The sequence below is a fragment of the Natrix helvetica genome, assembly GCF_964273705.1.
Source record: "Natrix helvetica genome assembly, chromosome: 1".
Lineage (NCBI taxonomy): Eukaryota > Metazoa > Chordata > Lepidosauria > Squamata > Natricidae > Natrix > Natrix helvetica.
The window spans coordinates 292,520,775-292,547,994 of NC_138548.1; the positions used below are offsets into that span (position 1 = coordinate 292,520,775).

Here is a 27,220-nt window from a genome sequence, read left to right on the forward strand (position 1 = left end):
TTAGGAGACCTTTGTACGGCAGGCCACCGCAGCAATGAGTGCAGCTCCCTTTCCTGAACCATCCTCTGACAATAAGAATTTGACATTGCAGTTTGGAGCCAGCAGAGCTACTGTATCCTGAAGTTTTTTTGCAAAGCTGTAAATAGAAAGAAATACTATCACGGGGAAAAGAACCAACATTTAGCCCAGAATCAAGCAAACCCCATTACCACCAACACAGCATCTGAGTTAACACTCTGCCTGGAAATATTGGCTCTTGCTGTTTACTCCTTTTTCTTTTCCATAAAATAAAACTAACTGACATTGCAAGCTCCAAATATCCCAAAGATTATATATATATAATTTTGCCCCCCATTATGCAGAAAAGTCAACTCACTAAGGGTTCATCTTATACACTGTCCCATCCACGCCAACTGTCACCTCCAGCTTTGTCATGCGCTTATTTTCTCGAATCTTTTCTACAACAGCTGCAACTGCAGCTGCACACATCATAGCAGCTCGTGAAGTCACGGTATGACACACTTCCTTCACCACTTTGGCGTCCTCAGGAGAAACGGGCAACCCCAGCTCTTCCAGGATGTGATAAACATGTTGGCGGCTTTGGCTGTCACTTAATGATATTAGAAATAGAGACAGAAATTTGTTCTTTACTGGTCTTACAATAAGTGGAAATATGGGGATTCTGGCAATGTCAACTGGGCCTCCTTTTAGGCATATTCATTCTAAATAAATTGTATCACTCTATAGTTATATACCAACTTGCCTATTTTCTAAATCTTATTTTGATCGACATTTTACAGAATGTAAGACACTAGGGCAGATGCAGACTTCATTAAAAGGAAAGACCAAGGTATATATGAGAAAGCCAAGTAAATTCACTCCACACAGAAAGATGAATAGATAGAATAGTAAAACCTAAAGCTGATAACTTTAGGCATTTCAGCTGCATTGGAATTTAAATTCTACATCTAATGGCAAGATTCCTAGTATTAGGCAAAATAATTACAGACGATAGAATATATAAATACTTACTTCTCAATGTCTGATAACAATTTAGTGGGAAAGATGCCTTTGTTCTGAAGTCCTTTTAACTCATGACCCCTAAAGATGATCTCGCGAGACGCTAACTCCAACAGAACATAGCGCACTATCTCACCCAAATACATGCCACTAATCATCTTCTCAAATCTGTGGGACATGGAAATCAGTATCATACAAGGAGATGACCTTGCAGGCAGCCATCACCACAGACCCCACCAGTCAATCCCCAATAAAAACTACACAGAGTCACCTTTGTTGGCTAACATTGAGAGATTCTTTATCCACTATGTCATCATAAGGTGTTATGTAGTGCTCAAGACAGCCATCATCTCCAAATGCCCCACATTCCATATTGATGCACATTCTGCCATCATTACTCTCCAAGGTGCCCACATTCCTCATTTCTTCCATATAGCAAGCATTGCATCCAGTTCCTTAAGATAAAATAAGAGGGTAAATGAATTATTGCTCAAAATTGACTATCATACTTTTCTCCATTCTGACCAAGAAAATACTGTGGGCCAAGGATAATTAAAAAAAAATATCTAACCAATTATCTTTGCATTTTAAATGCATTAGGAATATAGTCTTATATATCAAGGATTAGTGGCCTGGGACAAAAGGACATGTAGCCAACAATGCCAAGACACAGATAGAAGAAGGACGAATCTGCACTTAGGAAAATATCCTCCTGAACTTTGAAGATGGACTCATTTACACAGTCTTACTATTTATAAAGAGGGGCAGCTAAGTGGCTCAACGGTTAAGATTCTGGGCTTGTAATCTGGAAAGCTGGAAGCCCAGGTTCAAGACCCAAGTACCATGTACAGAGTCAGTTCCTGTCCTCGCTCCAGCTCCTGTCAACCTAGCTATTTGAAAGCATGCAAATGCAAGGAGATAAATAGGTAACACTTTGGTGGGACAGTAAGAGAGCTCAGTGATGGCATGCTGGTCAAATAATTGCGGAAATGTATTTGCTCAATGTACTGGCTCAATGGTCTTGAAACAAATATGAGCACCACCCCCTTTAGTCGGCGACAACTAGTGGAATAAAATCCACAGGGACTCCTTTACCTTACTTTTTACTGTATATAAAGACTCATCCTACTGATCTCTCATACTATTTGCCTAGTTTACTGAAAGATAAACTATAATTTTTGAAATCATAATTAAATGATGCTGTTTCCCAACTTACCAACAATAAGACCAACTTCACAGTTATGGTCTAGGTAGGCACATGACATCATTGTTCCCACTGTGTCATTCACTAAGGCAACCACATCTACATCAATAGTCTGGGAAAAGAAAGGGCGGGAAGGAGAGAGAAAACAGCAAGATGTGTTACCAGGCAACATGATTTCCTGTCACCAAGTAACCAGCACATTGGGTTTGTCGCACTGAAAATTGGTCCTCTTTTCCTTTTCTTTTAATATTGGAAGTGCTGCCCTATCAGCCTAAAAGGAGCTGTTCAGTTGTGTCGCTACTATTCAGTTGATTTGGTGAAGGGATATCAATGATTCTGTTTATGAAACTAGATTCTCTAAAGCAATAGCAAAATAGGTACTGTGTGAATGCCTTAGCCCAATTAGCAAGGGATTAGGAGGATAAGCTTTAACCCCAAATGGCCCAAGATTTAGAAGGAAGTTAAACCACCACCTTTCTTCAATACACCCATTTTGTTCAAACAACCCAGTAAAAGGTGGGGCAGCTCTAAAATCTTAGCTAGTTAGTTCTCCATGAAAAGAAGTGAATCTATAAGTAGCTATAGCTGTAAATCCAAGTCTCACTTTTATAAACTCATTTGCAGTCTTTTTCATCCATCCTAGACCAGTGTAGTGGTTGTCAGCATCCAAGCCAAACCCACCTCTGCTTGGCCAATGGAGTTACTGATACAATGAAGTTTTGTCACTTTTTTCCCCCTCTGGTGTAAGAATTTATGAGATACCAAGTACTTCATAGAGAATATGTGAGATTTTTGTTCTCCAAATAGTGACTTTTGAACCAGTAATTGTGTGATTATGTAATTGTGTGATTATGTCCTGGTACCAGTAAGAACTGGTCAGATTAGTGGCCAATTGTGTACAGCATATGGTGAGAATAGGGCCAGTGACCTTTCCCATCTGATATACTTCAATTATGGCACATTATACAGTATACATATACTGACTGTATGTGTAATTGCACAACATACTCTATCTGGTTACTGAATTGATCTATTTTTGAGTTGCTACAATGCAATGAGCTAAAAACCAACCAGATGGTTTGGGTTAACACAATACAATAAGTCACCAAAAAAAAAAAAAAACCCCAATCAAGATTTTTAATCAACATTCTAAGCATAATCTATATGAACAGCAACATGCGTGGATGAGTGGTGGTGTCAGAACAGGCAAGATACTATAGTGGCTGTAACAACACAATCCAAACTTTGTCCCTTTTTATGTGTGTTACATCACACACATGTACAAAAGATTGGGGCTTTATTCCAATGCTACATCTGTGGACCCCTCTGAGGATACCACTGTAGAAGAATGCAGCTACCAGGTCTTGAACTGACCTTGGTAAACTGAGTGTATAATTGCTATCACTAAGTCAACTTAAACTTCCCACTTGCTTCTTTTGTCTTAGATATTTATTTATATCCAACCGTTCTGCTCTGGCAAGGGTTCATGGTAACTAACAGATTGTAAAAATAAAAATAGTATATAAAAAACTACAAATACAAATAAAATAAATATTGAATCATCTAATAATAGAGACCAGGTGCTACACCCCCCCCCCAAAAGGGTGTATTCCATAGAAGAACTGGGAGAACAGCGCCTTCCATATTGTTTGTTTTGTTTGTTTTTACTGGATTTATATGCCGCCCTTCTCCCAAAGGACTCAGGGCGGCGTACAACATTAAAAAAAAAACACATCCCATATGACCGAAAGATGATCCTTTGATAGCAGGAGTTTCTACAAGCAGGTCTTTCCTCCCAAAATTAAAATCAGACAAGTTCAGGAGATTCAGATAGGGTCTCAACAGTTTGCAGTTTTAAAGGTTACTATCAATACCTTCAATGGTACCCACATATGATTGCCCAGTTGAATCTTGCCATATAGGTATCATATGATCCAAAAATCTTGTACCAGTTTACAACTTCAAATACAGCTTAGAGAAATGTTTAAAAGATAGTCCTGTGATAAATGCTGTGTAGTCAGGATGGGGTATAACTAAGGCATGGATAGCCACTGCCAAAATAACTGGTTTCGAGAGGAACCCAGCTAACCAAACCTACAAAACAATGCAAAGTCCTTGCCACAACAATTTACCAAGAATCCAAAGGATCAGAGATCAAGGAACATTCCCAGACTGCAAATCTCTTCCTTCGGAGGATTACAGTCCTAGGCAAAATAGGATACCCTTGAATTGGCAAATCCAGTTTCCAGATTACTACCCTATTTCTCTGAAAATAAGACCTCCCTGGATAATAAGATCAGTTGGGCTTTTGAACGTATGAGCTAAAATAAGCCCTCCCCACCAGTAAGCCTTCCCCCAAAATATTGCAACACAGCAGCAACCATGAGGTGACCACGCTCACACCTCAAAAATAATAAGACTTCCCCGAAAATAAGGCCAAGTGCTTATTTCAGGGATCAAAAGAAAATAAGACCGTCTTATTTTCGGGGAAGCACAGTATCACTAGCTCTATGTTGCTGTTGGATTTAAGTTTATTATTATTTTCTCTCATGGAGCCCATTATCAAACTTCATTAAGTTGGGAAAAAATCCTGCATGTGGAACTACATTTATACATAAGTAATGAACTACTTTTTGTAGTGTAAATTAACTGGGAGGAAGAATTTGGAGTGGAAAACCTAAATCTGTACTTAAACAATTCTTTGCCTGCTCTTTCTCCTTTGTGTTTGGATTCATTAAAAAAAAACTTTTCTTCCTCACTTCTGGATGATTTCATATGACATAAGCCCCCACTTTGTGGTAAGAAAAGCTAGACTCAAATTTATATAAGAGGTTTGGCAAAGAATAATAGTTAATAAGAAATTTAGCTATACATCTATCCCTCTTGAAGTTGCATTTCTTTTAGAAAATCAGTGAGTAAGTATATAGTTTGCAAAGGAATATGGCATATACTCTCCCCATCTATAGCACCATTTTGATTGGTGTGAGTAAGCTTGAACAACCCATGTCAAATACATTAGCTTTATTTAGACACTGCTTTTGCATGTCATGTATACCTTTTGACGCTGTACTGCATCCCGCAACAAATTCACAACATCTTCTCCTACACAGTCAGTGGCGCTGAAGCCCTTAGTCCATCTCAGCAAGATGCCCTGTCAATGCCGGGGGGAAAAGGGAAATTGCCCACTTGGAATGATTCAGTAGAGCTACTGTCTCCAAGCTTTTTGTACATAACATGCTATTCAATGAATCCTTTAAACTGGGCTAGGCAATATTGCGTCCGTGGTTAAAAATGTTTCCTTTTTTGGTATGTACATTACAAGTATAATGCCTGTCAGAATGGCTTCCTTGAACTTGAATGGAGGTCAAGGATCATTCACTTTAAAAAAAACGGGGTTATATTTTTCCATACAGAGCACACTGGCATTCTAGAAAAATAGTAGATGGCAATTACTCAGGGTTTTATTGGAAGTATGTAGATCCAACCAGAAAAAAAGGACAAAAGTAAATTGGGGCAGAGCACACCATGCTGAATAAGAAAAGGGTACCTAGCCAGGTACTTTCTGGTAAATTGATACTCTGTGACTGCCTATGCCAGGGGTGTCCAAACTTGGGAACTTTAAGACTTGTGGACTTCAACTCCCAGAATTCCCCAGCCAGCCATGCTGTCCACAAGTCTTAAAGTTCTCAAGTTTGGACACCCCTGGCCTATGCCACCTTGGGAACCATATGGTAAAAAAAGAAAATGCCCATGAAATCATCTTAAATTTTCAAATATACCCTAAAAGATTGCCAGTGACTGCATTAGGTTGTTCCCTAACTATTTTGTCAAGGAGAAATGGCAGCAAGGAAATAAGGCAGGACTGATTTAGGAAATAAACATTCTGAACAGCGTTTATCTTCCTATCTTGCAACTGTGAGGACTAGGAACTTTCCAATTCAAAACTGGATAGCTTTTCTGCACTTTTACAGAATTATAGCAAGACATGACTTAGCAGGAGAAAATAATGAAACTATCAGAAAAAAATGTTCTGTGGAAGTCATCACTGGTGGCATTCCCAACACATAGCTGGATTTCCCAATTTAGAAGCTGCATCGTGATTTCCTTTGGGTTTTTAAAAAAATTATTTGTCAATCATTTCAACTGATAGATTGATATTGATTGATTTAGAGACTATCCAACTCTAGAACATTTCTAGGTGATTTTCAATTAAAAACAGGAAAAACAATAAGGATTTGTTTTCATATTTCCCAACACTTGGGTTTTTTTCATATTTCATGAGTTCATTCCTGTTTCTTTCCTGTTTCATGTCTTGTTACATACACACATTCTACCATCTGCCTAATAGAATCCCACCCATTCAGTTCATACCTTATCCAGGCTTATTTGATTGCATGGAAAGGAAAAAGTGAAACCGAGTGGTAGAACATGTTCAGACATCCCGTGCTTACTTTGAAAATCCACCATACAGTTCACAATGTGGTCAAAGAGCTGTAGGAATACAAAAGATGGGAGAGGATATGATGCAAAAATAAATTTGGAGTTGAAGTTACTCAATAGGCAAAAATGGCTAGTCCTAATACTAAAAACAGTATCCATAGTCATATATATGTCACAAGAATTCAGGAAATCCACAATCCATTCATGCTCAATCAACCAAAGCCATATCATTCTTCTCCTGAGCTTACCTGTAGCCCAGTACTTTGAGTTATTTCTGGTGGAATGGCGTAAGTCTCATTGATGATGTGCACACCACCCTCCTCTTGGCTTTTCACCTGTACCATCAATACTCGGAAATTGGTTCCACCTAGATCCAATGCCAGGAAATCTCCTCTCTCTATAAAAAGTGTATGGACAACAACAGCCTCAGTGAAACAGACAGAACTTTACAACTCCCAATCGTCATTAGGTTGCTTCAAGAAAACCCTATTTTTTCTCTCCTGTGAGGCAAATCTCTTGCCAACCTTAACAAATGGCGCCAAAGGAAACATGTCATTTTCCTTCAGCAAATCTTATTTGCCCTCTAGCACATAAGTTTTTTATCTGATGGCTTAGGACCTACTAGTAGTTTGCCGCTGAATTAAAACAATATATGCTGCCACTGCAAATACTGTATGTGCAGTAGGAAATGACAACTGGGTCTCAAGTGTAAGTCTGGGATAAAAGTGCATCCCTGCATGTGAAATTGTTCAAATCTATTGTCCTACATAAATTGAGAAATCTCTGGACAGTCATTGTCTCTCAAGCCAACCCACCTCCAAGAGGAGTATCACATAGGTTCACCACCTTGAGTTATGTTTATAAAAAATAATAAAGATGGAATGATAAATAAAAGCAAGCATAGGGCCCTTTGCAGCAACATAAACAGCAGTGGTCTCTGGTCAAATAAATAACCAGGTTCAGGTAAAATCCAGTAATATGGAAAGCTTTCTCCTGACTTCCCTGAAGTGCAGTCCATAAATACAGTTCAAAACACTTCCCTCTCTAGATATAGGGCTCTACCCAGCTTCCTTCTCTCACCAGAGCCATCAGGCAAATAACAGACGTAAGTGGGCAACATGCGTAGACAGCTTTTCTTGGTGGCTGTCTTCGACAGGCCGTTATCCATCTCTTGTCGGATCCCATTCCGTAATCTTTCAAGATCTACAATTGAAAGCTTTAAAGGAGCCAGAACTTGAGTCAGGCCCTCTTGACGGTTTCTAAGCTTCACTTCTACAGCTGTCACTATGGCAGTCCCTAAGGTACTGCCATCATCGGATGGGATAAGTGTGACAGAATATTCAGGAACCAGCTCTTTCAGGGTTTGCTGTAGTATCTCACTGTACCTGGAGGGAGAAGAAATATCAAGGCTTTTTGAAGGATAAAGACAAGACGTAATCCATTGCATTGGTCCAATCACTCTTTCTTGACCCATGCCTCTTTTTAGGATTATCCTGCTCAAAAAGGAGTAAATTTGCTTCCTATATGTACATATAGGCCTCCTTACATTATCCAAATGTTAATACAAAATGGTAAAAATATATAGTTTGAGATGGTGTAAACAACTTATTTAGCTTAGCAGAATCAAATTTCCAAAGGAAACAATTCAAGCTTAGAAATATTTAACTAGATAGAACCATTTCTCTCTCCCCCCGCCCTCCTCTCACATACACATGGCTTACAGCAATACAAGAAACTTCAGCAAAACAAAGGATTAGGCAGACTTACTCAGCTGATAATTAAAGAAATAAATATTGGCTGCTAAGCTGAAGAAGAGAAAAATCATTCGTAGAAAAACTTTTTAGAATTTGTACCCTAATCCAGGAGAAATGCTAAGAACAACATACTAATTGAGCAATAATACCAAGAACTATTGGCAAGAGAGACTAGCACTGGTCTGATGAAAATAATGTTCCTCTGTCCAAGACAGTTCCTTACATTGAATGGCTCTTGTACATGTCCCCACTCATAACTACACAGATCTTCGTCTCTGGAAGCGGATGTTGTTCATGAGTATGTGTGAGAACAGCAGCCAATCCAGCAGCACAGAGTTTGGCAGATCGGGTGTATACAGCTTGGCATATTTCTTGCACATGGAAACAATCTTGATTGCTTGCCACTAGTCCAAGACGACTAAGGAAACTTTTGGTTTTGGCAAGGCCCACTTTATCACTGTAATTAAATATATATATGAGTTAAGGGAGATCCATACAGAAGACACAGTCCAATTCTGACCTCAGCAAAGGTTATTAATGGAAATGAATAAATCTAGCTACAATAGTTTGGTAGAGGTGCTCTATTTTTTAAGATGACCTATTACCAATACAAATTCAATGTAACTTTCTTTCCTTAATCATGTCTATGGAGATTCTGAGTCATCCAAGACATGATTGTCCCAATGGTGCTTTTTCAAGAGGCAACTGGACCTTCTGGTTTTTCCTTGAAGTTGTTTCACTTCTCATCCAAGAAGTGAAAAGGAGCTGAAGAAGCTTCTTGGATGAGAAGTGAAATGTCTTCAAAGAAAAACCAGAAAGTCTAGTTGCTTTTTGAAAAAGGACCTTTGGGTTTCCTTAATCATGGTTTAATGTTTAGTTTACATTGCCAGTAGGCACTAACTGCTAACCTCTTAAATGGAGGAGGAAATGCACATCTTGATCAAAAAGGACCTAGTTAACATTAATAATGGTCAATTTTAGCATACAAGCTGTCCTAAAGCATCATTAAGGGAAAAGCTGGTGGAATTTCTGCAAAAGAAGGAAAAAGAAATGGCAGGAGTGTTTATGAAATGGTCTGCTCAATAATAATAAATTTGGAATTACTAATTCTCCTAACATGTGACTTCTTTCTTTCAAGTCTTATATGCCTTACATAAAACCACTTTCTAGGTAAGAAAAATGTAATTAAGCTCATTTATAAATCTGTGCCAAAACCACGTACATTTTAATACTATATCAAATAAATTTAATATTAATTGAAATACTGTATTTCAAATGATGTGTATTTTAAAGCAAATTAACTAATGTATGTAATTTTTGGAGTAGCATAATGTTTGCCCCTGTCAGTAAAAGATTTTTTTTAAATTTTACTCTTCATTAATTAGCATTTATCATCTTCAATGATTTGCAACAGTGATTATACAGATTAGTTTATCAAGTGTATCACACTTCTAAAATAGCTTTATATCCTGACTTATATATGATGTGTTACTCTAGTAAAGACACACAAATATTTCATACATAATTGATTCCCCATATAATAATGTCCTGGAGGTTTTTGTGTGTATCTGTTTTTCAGACTGTTACATACATTATATGACCTTTAAAATCCCATTTCTTTGCTATCTTCTTCTATAAAGATATTTTATTCTAGCAGTTACCCTACCTGAGATGCCATAAACAATATATTTGTGCATTCTGCAAACACTCAAATGAAGAAGTTAATGTATTTTTAAAAACATGACTCACAAGTTAAATTTAAAAGGCTTACTCCTCCTGATTGCCATGTGTAGGATTAAGATTAAACTAATAAATCACCCCAAATCTCATTCTACTATTATTTTTAGTATAAGGAGAAAAATCTGATATCACAAGATTAGCTTACTCTGTGACCTCCACAACGTCTTGCAGCGACAGTTTCCCCCTGACTAATAATGTGGGAGTCATAACACCACTGAATAATTCACCATTCCCAGACAGATTAGCCAAAATAACTCGGATAACCTCACGCACATAATAGGAACTGGTCATCTTCTCAAACCTGGCAGAAATAACACAGGAAAATCATTGCTCAAAGAAGAAATTTGAGTGGAAGCAGTGAAACATCCATCCTGGGTAGCTAGCAGGTAAACTATACACAATTCACAAAACAGCTTGGATATGTCTTATTAATACCTGGTGTAATGAAAGACTAAACGAGTTTCATCCTACACTAACAAATGAGTGTAATGGAATCAGAATTATTGGATTTACTTACAATCCTGGAACCAACTATAGTTCTGTAATTTTAGGATCCTAGTTCCAGAGCAGGTTTCTCTTGATATGTCAAATTAGAAATCCAGAAAAAAGCAAATGGAAATACAGATAATATGGGATAAATCAAGGCAAATATATATAATAATATTTCAATTTAGTGGATTGAAGTGGTTTGCCACTGATTCAAGATCTGAGCCCCTGAATTAATGCATTACATAACAGCTTTTTTGGAAAAAAAAAACTTTTTCCCTCTGTCACTTTTTGCAATATTTTACCTGATGAAGTGTTTCTGTGTTTTGATTGATTCTAATAAAAAATGTTACCCGGACATGTTTGGTATTGCATGAAATTTATTTGTTATAAATGCAATCTGAAAGGTTTTGGGGCTTCAAGAATAGAATCTGAAGCAACAACTCTGATTTTTACTGGAATACACAAATTACATAACCCAGATTCACTGATTCTTCTCTGTGGCAATATAGATTAATGCCAGTGGTGGGTTTCAAATTTTTTTAGAACCTCTTCTATAGGTGTGGCCTGCTTTGTGGGAGTGGCTTGCTGCACACCCATGTGACTGGGTGGGTGTGGCCAACTTGTAAAATGTGGTGAAACTCACTTAACGATGCTCTTGCTTAGCAACCAAAATGTTGGCTCAGAAACTCTGGCATTTGAAGCACACAAGTCTTAAAGTTGTCAAGTTACAAGACCCTTGCACCCCTAACCCTTTAGAAAAAAACCCCTCAGGGGTGTTCAAACTTGACAGCTTTAAGACTTGTGGACTTCAACTCCCAGAATTCCTCCTCCAGTCATGTTGGCTCAGGAACTCTGGCATTGAAGTGTGCAAGTCTTAAAGCTGTCAAGTTACAAGACCCTTGCACCCCTAACCCCTTAGGGAAAAAACCCCATGGGTGTTCAAACTTGACAGCTTTAAGACTTGTGGACTTCAACTCTCAGAATTCTTCCTCTCCCTCTTCATCTTGATGATGTGCGGATGGGTGGGGGGAGGGAGCTGGAATCAGTTCTAAACGGCACTGTAGATTTGTGGAACCTCTTCTATAGAAGAGGTTAGAACTGGCAGGAACCCACCCCTGGTTAATGCTTTATAATCATTATGTTGCCTTCATTTTCTTTACTATGACCCACCTGCATTTTCCTTGATCCATGGATTCTTTATCTAACAACAAGTCAAACTCTGTTACTTCCTCATTCAATTCTCCACTATTCCCAAAGGACCCCCATTCTGTATTTATACACATGTATCCCCTAGTTTCCTGCGAGTTTCCTGGTATGCGGCCTATATCTTCCATATAACAGCAGTTAGTGCCAGCATCTATCAGGAAAAGAACAACAGGGCAGAAGCATAATGCAAAGAAAATAATCACAATAAAGCACTAAGCGCAAAAAGACTTGAAAGTTAAATGAAACTATCTACCACCTTTATAGAGCTTTGAAATTGCTAAACTGTTTAAGTTATTGAACCCATCTTGATGACACGGGACACATTGGCTCAGTGGCTGCTGAGCTTGTCGTTCAGAAAGGTTGACAGTTCGGCGGTTCAAATCCCTAGCGCCGCGTAACCGAGTGAGCCCCCTTTACTTGTCCCAGCTTCTGCCAACCTAGCAGTTTGAAAGCATGTAAAAAATGCAAGTAGAAAATAGGAGCCACCTTTGGTGGGAAGGTAACAGCATTCCATGCGCCTTTGGTGTTTAGTCATGCTGGCCACATAACCACAGAGACATCTTCGGACAGCACTGGCTCTTCGGCTTTGTAATGGAGATGAGCATTGCCCCCTACAGTCGGGAACGACCAGTACATATGTGTGAGGGGAACCTTTATCTTTTCCTTTAGGATGATACTGCTTTATGCAGGTGTTCATTGTTTTGAGGGAATGCAAAACCTTTCTGGTTTTCCCTACTACCTTTATGGACATTGTCCAGTACTCTGTTAAGAAGCTTTCAGTCCGATATATATATTGAACACCTGGGCATAAAATAATAACCCCTAAAGTGTGGCATATATGATCCTTGTAGTTGATCAACAACATTATCTTGTGCCCAGCATTTGCTTACCTATCATTACTCCTATTTGACATGGCCTGAGAACAGAAGAACAGCTCATCAAATTTCCCACCGCATCATTCACAATAGCAAGGACCTCTATTTGGTAATTCTAGAGTAGTTAAAAGTAAGAAAAAGATCAAAGTGGCTTTCTTGCTCTGTCTTACAGAAATCTCTATTTTTACTGCCACTGACCCAGTTACTACTCTAACCTTGCAATTCTCATTGATAGCCGTTTGGAGCAATTTGGTCACATCTTTCCCCTCCACACCTGGCCATCGGAAATCCTTTGTCCATCTTATCAGTTTACACTAAGGGAAAAAAACAGAGAGGGAGATTTTCTTCAACATATGCAATAGCCACTATGAAACTAAGATATTACCTACCAGCACTCTATAGAAGTGGCCTATAACCAAAGGCATAAGTCCAGAAACTCTAGATATTCATTTCTTTCTAAGAAGTAAAACTCAGGACTTATTCGAAGTTTGTAGAAAGTGCTCAAAACAGCAAAATATACTTAACTGTTGCATGGGTGGGGGGAGCAAAAGCAAATATGATACAGACTTGTTGCAATGATGGTGGCAAGGTAATAATATGAAAACTTCTGTGAAAATATATATATTTTCTAAGAAAAAACAAACCAACCTTAACTGGCCGTAACTGTGCCAACTGAGGAGCTGCATCATAGGACAGACAAGAGAGTTTAAAATAACCCCAGCTAATTTAAATGAACTAAAGCATCACGTTAAAATCAAGGGTATTGAAAGAACTAGTGGAGTTTATCAACTACTAGCTAACCTTTAGGAAATGGAGACATGCTAGGACAGTGTTGGCGAATCTTTACGGCACCGAGTTTACGGGGATGTGAATGTGCTGGAAATCGGAAGAGCAGCCGCCTGGTGCACATGCACACGCTGGGTGGCTGCTCTTCTGGTTTCCGGTGCGTGCATGCATACCGGCCATCTGCCGGTTTCTGGCGCACATGCACACACGAAGACCAGCTGGCTGGTGCGCATGCACGTACCGGAAACCGGAAGATGATTTTCCTGGCGCGTGAAGGCGCTCAGCGGCTGATCTTCTGACATTCCCACGCCCATGAAGATGATCTGGCTGGTGAGCCGGAACCCGGAAGAGCAACAGGTGACAGCTCGCGTGCCTGGAGAGATGGCTCTGTATGCCACTTCTAGCACGCATGCCATAGGTTCGCCATCACGGTGCTAGGGTCCCCAGAATTCTGAAGGAGAGACTGTATGCTATCCCTTCCTTCTTCCTTAATAGGAACAAGGAGGATCAAGAAAATTATAGACCGATCAGCTTGACAATTGTGCAGGATAGGATCCTGGAACAGAATACTAAACAGCATGACTGTGAGCATTTACATACGATTGCAACAATTAAAAGACGTCAGCTTGGGTTTGTCACACATTTTTTTTTTATTAATGACCTTAATAAGTGTAAAAGGTGAGGGGATGATAATCAGACTTGCAGATGATGCAAAAATTAGGATACCATTATGGGAGAGAAACAGAAAATTCAAAAAGATCTAGACGGGCTTCAACATTGGGCTGAATAAATGTTGAACTCCCTGAAATTTAACAAGGAGAAGTGTAAATCTTGCATCTAGGGAAGAAAAACATAAAATCTGCAAGCATGGGATAAGGGAGAAGAAGTTTGTTAATATATGTGAAAAAGCTCCAGATGTTCTAATAGATTATAACAACATGAATCAAAAATGTAATAAAGCTACTAAAATATCAATTTTTGGATGCATTAGCAGGAGCAGAGAATCCATATCACAGAAAGTAATTCTCCGAACTTCATCTGCCTTTTTAGTTCCACTGAAGTCCCAAAAAAATATTGATAATCCTTAGTGAATTTAGAGAAATGCTACCAAAATGGGAACAGGACTGGAAATCAAGTCCATGAGAAACAATTAGTAGTTCTGAGATGAGATGAGAAGACGAAGGGGAGATGCGATAGCAATCTTATTTACAAGTTATACAGAGAACAGGAGCAAAAACAGTGGATTGAATTACAGTGAAGTAGATTTGGATTAGATACTGCAAAGAATTTCTGAGTAGTAAGAGCTATCAATAAATGCAATAGATTGCCTCATGAAGTGCTATGTTCTCTTTCATTAAAGGCCTTCATTGAAGGCTGAACAGCTATCTGTCCAAAACATCTTGGCAGATCGTGTACTAAGGAGGCAAATGGATTAAGTGGCCTCTGAGGCTCCTATCAATTCTGTTCCTAAAAAAAAATATTACTCCAACTGGAATGACATTTGAATCTTATTTCAAACTTGCAATAAGTGTTCCCCACCACACTCAAGGTTAGAAAGGTACATGGGGAAGTTTAGTTCATAGCTCTCTCCTTAAGACACCCATTTTTAAATTATCTATTACCCGATGCTGCTTCCTTAGTTTGCCTCAAACTAGGCTAGCTCTGTTCCCAGTCATTTTAAGCAAGGCTTTTTTTCACTCCAATGATTTATAGCATCTTTTAGAGCATGCAACCATTGCTATGGCGATATATCACTAATGAAGACAGGCTTTATATCGCCACAACAATGACGGGGTGATGCTACATGACACTATAAAACATTAATGTAGAAATCTCTTTACAGCTATTCCTTGCCAGGCAGTGTTGTATGGCAGAGTTGTGGTCAAATCTTATTTCTACTTCTTTGTTCTTCCCATTCAGAAAATGGCAATCTAAGAAACATAGCTTCCACTCTTCCAGATAGTTTGCAATTGTCAACCAATTATTCACCTGGTTCAGTGCATTATGATCACAAGAGAAGGGGAAGCAGAAACCCAGTGGGAAATATTTCTTGTTTAAGTTAAGTCCACCCAAAAATGTGCTCAGGCATTGAGCCATGAATTCAAAAACCTGAAAGAACAAGGAGAACATTGTTAGTAGTCAGACTATGCCCCCATCCACCAAAATGGTACAATTCAGAATTTAAAGTCAAAACAAAATTTCCAGATATGAACCTGGAATCAGGTGACTTTTAAAAAAACCCTTCAATCGTCCTCAATTTATTAGTTCATCATCTGTGTATATCACTCAAATGATGCATGTCTCCTTACCCTTTTATTCTCACAACAATTTTACAAAGTAGGCAATTAGTCTAAACATAGATATAGGGACTAAGTCTCTCTATGAGCTTGCTCAGGTCTCTGGTTCAAATTTCTCTGAAAAAGCCAAGCATAAAACAAAATATATTGGAAAAAGGAGGGAACATGTGGAGGGAAAGCCACTAAGAGGACAGAAAAACATTCAGGAAATATTATTATTTTATTATTATTTTTATTATCTCTGGGAATATGAGGATTATATATTTATAGTATATTAAAAATTACAGTCAAAATGTCCTCAGGTGAAAAAGACATTTTTCAAGTGGCTAAAGATTTCATAGGACACAGATTATCCCCAAAATAAAAGGTAGAGCCCCTTTCCATATGCAGGGGCTGTCCTGACAAAAATTAGTGTTTTTTTCCTTAGGTTCCAACAGGTTCTTGCAGATTTTTTTTTCAACTGAGCCAAGTAACATCAGCTACTGCACCAGAAGAAATGGGGTAGCATATTTTGCAGCATGTCCTCTTGCACTGTGGGAAGAGATGGATCATATTTGTAGGAATTCCCACTATTCATCTTCAATTACTCTGAGTTCCCTTCTCCTTCCTAAAATCAAAGTATTCCAAGAGGAGTACTGTAGAGCAGAACTTCCAAGAAAGCAAAGAAGAGCGGAATGAAAATAGCTAAGAAAAATGGGGAAAAGTGGAAAAAAGAAAATCAATAAAATAACTTTTAATTAGGGTACAAGAGAGGGAAAAAAATGAAGACTGCAGAATAGCAATGAGATCATAATAACAGGTAATTATGGATTAAATGAGCTGAAATGGAATGTATAGATTAGACAAGCTGACAAATTCAGATGCATAGAACCATACCTGCTGTCCATTGCCACTCAAGATCTTCTCAGGAAATGAAAACTGTTTTTTTTTCACCACCATTGGTTCATCAACATTATCCGTCAGTTGTAACAGCAAGACTTTCACCTGATTAAAAGTCAACTCTAGTCCCAGAAAATCCCCTCTCTCTGAAAAAGACATGTAAGCATCCAGTTTAGTTATCAAGACTGTGTTTCAGTCCTCCTACAGTTGCCATACAACACCTTTCAATTTCCAGATGAAAGATGATGTTTCTTGGTGTTTTATTTGTTTATTTATTTACAAATCAATGTACAATTTTAAGCCCAAAGATCAAGCAATGATAGATTGTTTCCCACTGGGAAAGGAAACATTACTCATTGTCCAGAATGTCTATCACAAATGACAACCTATTAAAGAGGCTCATCACCATGTTTTCAACATTTGCCACAAAATTAGAATAGCACTAGTGAAAACTCACATGCCTGTTCCATTAATTTATCACATAAAAACATAATAAAGTTGGATATAGTTAAGAGGAAGCACAGAATCAGGAATCTGGTAGAACCCTTTGTAACTACCACATTTTATTAAAACATATAAACTTTCATGAGCTGCACTTTGGCTCATGAAAGCTTATACTCTTTAATACAGTGTGCAAGTCAAAAAATATGTTACCGTACTACATTTCTAGTTTTTTGTTTGCCACCATAGACTTACATGGATTTCCTCCTGCAATGAAGGTACAGAAACAGGTTTATTATACTCAATGTTTTACCTTCTATGATGTTTAAAAATAATTTATTTTGAAACAAATTATGCTGCCTCGGTCTCTGCTAATGTAGAGGCATAAGCCAGCACTGCATACACATACACACCAAGATGTTAGATTATGTTGCTAGATGCAGTTGAAGGGTATAGAGCATCTAACAGTGGGTCTACGTAGACATTATATCTTAAAAGTATATTGGCAGGCTCATTCTAGTATGCCTGATGCTAGCTCCACCTTGAAACTTTCCCCATATTATCTCAAGATAGTTTTTTCAACAGTTTCAATGTGCTGTCAGGTAGAATGTGGTGCAAAGTTGTGTAATACAATTTTTTCTTGTCAAATGTTAACAAAAATAGATGATGGTTATAAAAACAGGGAAAGTCAGACCTGGAAGTTTCCTGCAAAAAATGTGAATGCAAAGAGAGTAAAATAAAACAATGTTTTTTGATAATACCTACTTCTAAGATTGATTAGAAAGAGGGAAACTTGTGAAAAGAATGGGAGACAAGGGTATCCTAAAATTTGCTTTCCACAAAGATCTGGAGGAAAGGTAAGGTTTTATTTTCTCTTCTTTCTAAAAAAATTACGACAAATACGGAAGCAAAGAAACAATTATTCAAATCTGTGCATGTTCAGCAGATAAAAGATTGTTTATCATGTGCTTCCTGAAAAGCAAAGAGAGGTGGCAGAAGAGGGAGAGAAAAGAAGGGAAGATAAAGATAATTATAGACTGCCGGAAAACTGGTGTGAAATAGGATGCAATATGCAAATTTGAGGCCAATCACCTCTTTTTGCTCACTTTCTGACAACTATGGGATTCTAAATGCCACAAACTTCTGTAGGGAGATGGAAGCTATTTGAATGCTCTGCCCCAGACACCTGATAGGTCCAGCTTGTTTCTTTATAGCACTTAGGGACTTTCGCAGTAGCCTAGTATGTGGATATATTGGCAGTCTAGCTGATCTTTAGATTATGGAGATGACAAAAACTCTCTATAAGATTTCTTCCTTCCAAGTGATTTCTTCCTATATACTAGTCCTGATGAGCCCTTCAATTTTTAGAAGTACTCCAAAACAAAGCATAAGAAGGGATACTTAGAGCATCACTAATCAGCAAATCTGATTGAACACGAATGCAAACTCAGATCTGGGCCTATGCTGTGATGAGGAGGTCAGCAAAACAGAACTATTTCTCTGTCCTTATTCAACAACCTCCCCCCACACACTCCCAAGGATCCAGCAACTTTTTTATGGTAACCTATATAGCCTTTTAGGGAAGAATGATTTGGAAGAACCATCAATGGACCACTGAGTTACTAACAAAGCAGTTTGCCTTCGTTCAGTCAGAATGGTACACAGAATATGAACAGATGTCAATGGTTAAGTCTAGAAGTGTTACCTAGAAACAATGTGACCTGTAGATCTTAAGGTAATCCAGAATCCTTTAGTGGGGTTCTTGAATCCTGTCCAACCTGACTTAGTTGTGCCTCCAGCGAGAGGATTAAAACTTGGTCTGAACAGTTGTGGAATGCCTTGTGGGAGGATGAAACATCAGTGTCCCTGAAGAGGGCACTGGGTAACCTATTCTAAGAGGCTAACCTGAACCAAGCTATGTTAGACAACTATTGTTCAGTCTTAATCTGCCCTTTTATGGAAGGTACCAAGAAAGTGGTCATTGTAAGAAGAGGGAATGGCCTTGAGGGACAGGAAGAAGAATCGATATACCAAGAAAACAGTCAAATAAGAGTCCTGACTCCTGCCCAGGAATGTAACATGAATAACAGTTTCAGACAAGCCCTCCCTGATTCTCATGAAGATAAGTGGGAGAAGCACATTCAGACTTACAGGATTCTGTTACTATACCTTTGCAGTAAAATTGGACCGACCTACATGATATTGAAAGCATAAACTAATCTATTCAGAAGGACTAACGTTTGCAAGTCTCCTACTTTCTAGAGAGGCAGAAGATCTGACTTTGGCTGCTGGAGATAGCAGGACATACTGTCCTGCTATCTGCCAAACATCTCGTTGTAGCTTTGCTGCAAAACCAGCAGCAAATGAATTTACAAATAAACAATTTATAAAATACCATGATCCAGCTAAGTCAACAGCTGGGACAGAATTTGCCTCAGTCTACAGCAGTACAGCAACCTATAGCACAACCAATGGGGCTTGTTAGGAAATTTGGGACATCAAGACCAATTCCTGACATTTACACTGAGAACTGTTTATGGAGGGCAGACCAAGGGAGTTTTTCACAGATCATACCAGAGTGAATTTTGTGCTAAGTTGACTAAAACTAGGCATGGCTAAACGACCATATCTGCCATTGACAGCAACAGTTACCAGATTACCAGTACATTTGTTTTATTTTATTATTTTATTAATACTTGACCACATTTGATACAAGGCATGACAAGTTTGAATATACAGGGATGTTGTTTGGCTTGATTAATTGTAGAACTGTCTTCTCTAGCTTCAGGAATGAAATATTGTTGGACACTTTAGATAAGTACAGAGTGCTGCATTTAGATGACATGTTGGTTACTCTGAGAATGCCTCATTTCATGAAATGCATTTCAGAAATGTCTTTAAAAACCTCCGTGGAAATAAGTGCTTTGCCAATTTGGAGTGGAGTCCCTTTGACCTTCCTTAAACCATTTGGGGTACAGGACCTTTATTGAAGGCATACAAATGGATCCTGTAAATATACAATCTTTTTTTATAATTGGCACACTTGCACACCTTGCTCCACTAAAGTGAAAGATGTGTAACATTTTCTGAGCTTTTCTATTTTATACTGGAAGTTTATACCCAATTTTGCTGGCCATATAAAACCACTGTCTCAGCCCAAAAAAGTTAATTGATTCTTATGGTGTACTCCAGAATAAAAGCACTTCGAAAGTTAAAAGAACTCTTTGATTCTCAGCCACTACTCAAACAACCAAACTCCACCCATTTTAATATAGACCAAAGCTTCAATTTTGCCGGTAAGAACAATTTTCCTCCAGACAGAGAAAGAAGAAAAAGACAGTTCTACTGCCAAATGCCTTTCATTCAAGGTTGCTTTTCCCAGTAGAAAGCAGCTACAACATTTCCATTTGGAATTATTTGTAATGAAAATTGCTTTCCAATAATAGAGGCATTTTCTGGAAGAGGCTGCCAATACCATTGTACAAGCCATAAGAATTTAGGTCTGTGGGAGGTACAATTCTTCACTATTCAACAAATCAGGTGGGAACACTTTATCTTCTATTCTAATTTTTGTATTTCCAACATTCCAGGCTCACAAACAAGTTCCAGATCCCATCTCATGTAAGCCTGAGTACAATCTACGCTATATACCCAACTCCAAATAACTTACTGCAACCAAGCGATTTGGAGTCCCATCCATAGTCAGATCCTATGAAAGACTGGGGAGCCAGGAGAGAGGATGATTATTTCAGAACAGATTAGAGAATGGCAACAGCATGAAGTTTGTATCAGGGTTCAGATGGATTATCTCCAGGGAACCCAAAATGGCAATTGTTCACCTTTCATAATAGAGGAGAGGGTAGCTGTTGTTTATACATTCCCCTTGTTTAAGAAAATAACTCTAACTCTGCTATGGCAATAGAATGGCAGGGCACTGGAGGGAGGGCGATGGTGGGAGGTTAGGGTCTTCTGATGGTCAAGGTTAAGGAATTGCATTTCATCTTGTCATGTCTATTATAAAACATGTTAATGGAAAGCCACTTGGTTTGCTGTAACCTCTAGAGACGCCTTCATGGCCCTAGAACTCAATATTAGTAGATTTTATTATGATCTACCCCCAATACATGGATACCAGGAGCTGTTAGTTGTGGATTTATTCACAAAACTGGTCCACTTAATCTCTTGCAAGAGTCTCCCACCAGCTCAGGAAACAACACAGCTCTTGTTTTTGGATCTGAAATGTTTTTAGATGCAGAGTATTAGCCAATCATGACATTTTGGACCACGACAAACATCTACATCCATATTTTGGAAGACGTTTCCCCACTTTTTAAATATTAAAATTAATTTGTCATTCTCATATCATCCAGATTCTAATGGAACTCAGTTATTGTGGCAATATTTTAAAAGCAACATTTCCTAACAATAAGACAATTGGCCTGAAATGATGCCTCCTGCAAAATTTGCCAACAGCATTCCAATATATTTCTCCATCAGGATGTTCCCTTTTCAGGCAACTTTCAGCTACCACATTCATATGTTTCCCTCCATACCTGTGTATCATTAGTTCCCTGTGCTCAGATTTCTTACAAGAGAGGCAAGTGACCCAGTGGTTTTAAAGGGGCAGCTAGAGCTGGTAAAGACAGCATACAAACAGGCTGAACACACGCAGGAGTGGGGTCAAATCTGCTGAAGAGGATTTGGTGTGGTTTTCTACAAAATGTTTGCCATCTGCCTGATATTCAAAGAGACTTGACTCAAAGTTCATTAGTCCCTTCCCAGTGATTAAACAAATAAACCCAGCCTTCCATTTGCAATTGTAACATCAATGAAAGTTCATCCTCCTCCCTACACACAAGGACAAATCCACCTTTCCTCATGCTGGTAGATGGAGAAGAAGAATATGAACTGGACAATATACTGGACTCTAGACATAAAGGAAAATGTTTAGAATACCTGATTCAGTGGAAAAGCTATTAAAATTCAGAGAGATTATGAAAGGCAGCCTCAGATGTTCATGCTCCACAATTGGTGTACCTTTCATTCATTGACTGATAGCCAAAAAAACTTCAGCCACAAGAACTACTACTGTTGTAAGAGACTGGGGCAACCCAAAATGATCAAAGGTTTGACTTCTATGGGTTGGAAGGGGCCACAGAGCTGTTAAGTACAGAAGCAGAGAACAGAAAAGTTCCAGCTCTATATGCAGGTGAAACTCGAAAAATTAGAATATTGTGCAAAAGTTCATTTATTTCAGTAATGCAACTTAAAAGGTGAAACTAATATATGAGATACTCATTACATGCAAAGCAAGATAGTTCAAGCTGTGATTTGTCATAATTGTGATGATTATGGCTTACAGCTCATGAAAACCCCAAATCCACAATCTCAGAAAATTAGAATATTGTGAAAAGGTGCAATTTCTAGGCTCAAAGTGTCCCACTCTAATCAGCTAATTAAGCCATAACACCTGCAAAGGGTTCCTGCGCCTTTAAATGGTCTCTCAGTCTGGTTCAGTAGGAATCACAATCATGGGAAAGACTGCTGACCTGACAGTTGTGCAGAAAACCATAATTGACACCCTCCATAAGGAGGGAAAGCCTCAAAAGGTAATTGCAAAAGAAGTTGGATGTTCCCAAAGTGCTGTATCAAAGCACATTAATAGAAAGTTATGTGGAAGGGGAAAGTGTGGAAGAAAAAGGTGCACAAGCAGCAGGGATGACCGCAGCCTGGAGAGGATTGTCAGGAAAAGGCCATTCAAAAGTGTTGGGGACTTTCACAAGCAGTGGACTGAGGCTGGAGTCAGTGCATCAAGAGCCACCACACACAGATGGATCCTGGACATGGGCTTCAAATGTCGTATTCCTCTTGTCAAGCCACTCCTGAACAACAAACAACGTCAGAAGCGTCTTACCTGAGCTAAAGAAAAACAGACTTGGTCTGTTGCTCAGTGGTCCAAAGTCCTCTTTTCTGATGAGAGCAACTTTTGCATCTCATTTGGAAACCAAGGACCCAGAGTATGGAGGAAGAATGGAGTGGCACACACTGCAAGATGCTTGAAGTCCAGTGTGAAGTTTCCACAGTCTGTGTTGATTTGGGGAGCCATGTCATCTGCTGATGTTGGTCCACTGTGCTTCATTAAGTCCAGGGTCAACACAGCCGTCTACCAGGAGATTTTGGAGCACTTCATGCTTCCTTTCGCAGACCAGCTTTATGGGGATGCTGACGTCATTTTCCAGCAGGACTTGGCACCTGCCTACACTGCCAAAAGCACCAAAACCTGGTTCAATTACCATGGGATTACTGTGCTTGATTGGCCAGCAAACTCGCCTGACCTGAACCCCATAGAGAATATATGGGACATTGCCAAGAGAAAGATGAGAGACATGAGACCGAATAATGCAGAAGAGCTGAAGGCCGCTATTGAAGCATCCTGGGCTTCCATAACACCTCAGCAGTGCCACAGGCTGATAGCTTCCATGCCACGCTGCATTGAGGCAGTAATTGCTGCAAAAGGGGGCCCAAACCAAGTACTGAGTACATATGCATGCTTACACTTTTCAGAGGTCCGATACTGTTCTATGTACAATCCTTGTTTTATTGATTGCATGTAATATTCTAATTTTCTGAGATTGTGGATTTGGGGTTTTCATGAGCTGTAAGCCATAATCATCACAATTATGACAAATCACGGTTTGAATTATCTTGCTTTGCATGTAATGAGTCTATCTCATATATTAGTTTCACCTTTTAAGTTGCATTACTGAAATAAATGAACTTTTGCACGATATTCTAATTTTTTGAGTTTCACCTGTACATCAGGGTTGTAGGACTGAGCAGAAGGCAGAGGCAGCTTCTTCCAGAATAGGAAGATAAAGAGTAGGCAACCCAGCAGAAAGAAATTCTCAAGAGTTCAAATGAATTATAAGATTTGTTGAGGCACCTTGAGAAGTGTTAGCAGAGGGAGGGAACAGCACACCTGCATTTTGTACTCATAGCCGGATTTCTCTAAGAACAAGATGGTGGAATGGACCAATGGGAGAGGTGATGTAAAGGACATAGGGCATGGTATTGAGGGATAGGAGGAAAAGCCACTACCAAGACAACAGTGGATAAAAGAAGCCTGAGCCCTGGGCAGGAATGTAAACTGAATAAATTATCTGAGGCAATCACCTTTCTAATTCTCATAAAGATAAAGGGAGGGAGGCTCAAAGCACATTGAGACTTGCAAGATTGTGATACTAGAGCTTTGCCTGACCTACATAATATAGGATTCCTAAACTGATCTACCTTGAAGGGCTGACAACAATTGACTGCAAAGAAGACTGGAAGATACAGATTCTCTGGAACATTTTCAATTCAGGCCAAGTCGTAAGATAAAAACTGCACTGCTTGCTCTCCATTATGACATATGGTAAGCTTTTCATGGGGGGGGGGGAGTATAAACTTACTAGCCATATTACATTTTTGGTGACTTTACTGTTGACCATTGCATCCTTCTAGGCTGGATATAAGATTTGGAAATCAGGAGCTCTTTTCTTTAGTACAACAGTTCTTTCCTAAATGTGTGGTTTTAGTCATAATATACGGAGAAGAAGGATTAAGCCTCCAGGTATTCCAATATGGGGTCCCTCAGGGCTCAACCTTCTTTGCCATCCATCTTACTTAATAGCTACATGAAGCTATTGGGGTCTTTCATACAACAGATAATGTTAGGTGTCATCAATATGGTAATACCATATTGATGGTAAGTTACACATTTTTTATTCCTAGTTACCTGGGAAATACAATGAAACTCTTGACTAGATGCCTGAAATTTGAAAGAAGCATGTGTGAGATTCAGAGTTAGCAAAACAGGCAGCTGTTGCCCAAATTTTCTGTTGTAAAACATTTGTTAAGTGAGTTTTGCCCCATTTTACAGCCCTTCTTACCACAGTTGTTAAGTGAATCACTGCAGTTGATAAGTTAGTGATCCAGTTGTTAAATAAATCTGGCTTCCCTACTGACTTTGCCTGTGAGAAGGTCGTAAAAGGTGCTCAATGCAATGGTCATAAATATGAACCAGTTGCCAAGCATCTGAATTTTGATCACATGATCATGGAGATTCTTCAAAGATTGCAACTGAAAAATAATCATAAATTACTTTTTCAGTGCCATTGTAACTTTGAATCACTAAATGAATGGTTGTAAGTTGAAGACTACCTGAATACCAACTGCAAATATTGCTGAAGTAGAAGGTACTGGCTAGAGTCTCTCACCTCCTTGTCACCTCATGGATGGATTACCTGTAGTATGTTCTACACGGATCATTTTTGATGACCACCATAAATTGCAACTTATAAAAGTACAACCCACATTTAGCTGAGACAACCTGGTATTATTATATAATACCCATATTGCAAGAATTTCATCACTTGCCTATTTTGTTTCTGGGTACAATTTAGACAAATGACAAACAAATAAATAAAACCTTGGAATCTAATCTTACCACAATGCTTCACACACTGAAGAGGTTTGAGTGCAGATTCTGCTTTTGTGATAATCATGCATTTTCAGTGTGAAGTCATTAAGAAACTGATTCTCTATAGTACTGGAGAGCTATCCTCAACAAGAATTATGTGGAGGTGGCAGAATTTTTCCAAACTGTATTCTGCATAACTGTACTACATTAATGAATCCTCTGCCTTCTATGGACAAGCCCAAGAATCCAGAGCACAGACCAAGACCTTTATCCTCACCCTAGGAATTGTTGCCTCAGCCCAGCTGCTCATGAGTAAACATCACTAACTGCAGTTAAAGCGCAGGTTAGCAGATCTGGGCGTTCCGGGACCATCATTTTTGATCTTTTTATTTTTAATGTGAATTTGGAGCAGGGGCATTATTTTATTATGTTGACTTTGTAATCTGCCTACAGCCTTAGAGAATAAGTGGTATGCAGACTCAACAAACAAATACTAGAAAAAAAATAATCTCTCATGGTCATAATTTATATTCTCCCCACAACTCCAAGCAGGGAAAAATACTGTTTGGAGAAAGGAATTATGTGCATGTTTCCACTTATGTGGATACAACTTTAGATATTAGAATTCCAGCAAGAACATGGAGGCATCTCTTACCGATACATCAGGCTCATTTATTCATTAGACTGGTATCTCTCATTTCTGTGCAACTCAAGGCAATATGTGCAGTGCTCCTACTCCTATTTCCCCATAACAATCCTGTAAGGTGGATTGATCTGAGAGAAACTGATTGACCCTCAGCTGGTTTCCGTCCTTAAAGCAGAATAAACACACGTGATATCAGACTTTTTTTCCAGGGCCTTAATCATACCTATTCAATAGTTGCCTTCCCAGTAGTGATCAATATTATCTGGTAGGATGTTGGGAGCAAATTATGAGAAGGCTATACCACTGTGCAATTTCACATACAGGGATATGTGCAAAACAATAAATAGTAATGCAACATTCAAACTCATTCCTTGTGAGAATTCATGTCAGAACATCTTGCATCTTATATATATATATATATATGTGTGTGTGTGTGTGTGTGTGTGTGTGTGTGTGTGTGTGTGTGTTTGTGTTACAACCCCTGGTATGACCTAATAAGGGAGGGAGCTCACTCCTCCCTCTTTCTGTCCTTTCGGCTCATCACAGAAAACCATCCAGGCAGAAACCCATATTTTTATTTTTAATGTTGCCTTTTTATATTTGTGTTGTATTTGTGCTGATAAAATAAAGGGAGACTATCCTCCTTTATCAGCTGAGCCAGGGAAATAAGTATGTGTTTGTGTTACAACCCCTGGTATGACCTTTCATACCAGGAGGAGAAGCCTGTGGCATAGTGTCTAAAACTCTTGCCTAGTGTATAATACAGCCCATATATATATATATATATATATAGTTGTAATTGTACTGATAAATAAGTCTCTCAGTAAACACCATGTTGATGACCTTGGGTTAAGATGGAAATCCATAATCTATGTCATTGCAGTGTATGCTTACCACTACCATCAGGCAAAGCACAAACGTAAGTTGGCAACATAGGTAAGTAACTGGTTATTTTTTCCTTCTGTTTGAGGCCCTTTTCCAT

The 27,220-nt window shown here is 38.8% G+C and overlaps 1 protein-coding gene across 1 annotated transcript; it reads right to left on the reverse strand.

Annotated features, from left to right (window-relative positions):
* Positions 1-27,220, reverse strand: HK3 (hexokinase 3; the record flags this gene model as incomplete). The annotated part of the gene is made up of 16 exons (XM_081965885.1): positions 1-136; positions 377-610; positions 1,033-1,188; positions 1,292-1,475; positions 2,237-2,336; positions 5,280-5,375; positions 6,596-6,715; positions 6,913-7,061; positions 7,745-8,049; positions 8,642-8,875; positions 10,304-10,484; positions 12,744-12,843; positions 12,944-13,042; positions 15,504-15,623; positions 16,688-16,836; positions 27,133-27,220. 16 exons carry the CDS (start codon positions 27,218-27,220, stop codon positions 1-3), a joined length of 2,451 nt encoding a protein of 816 aa, XP_081822011.1.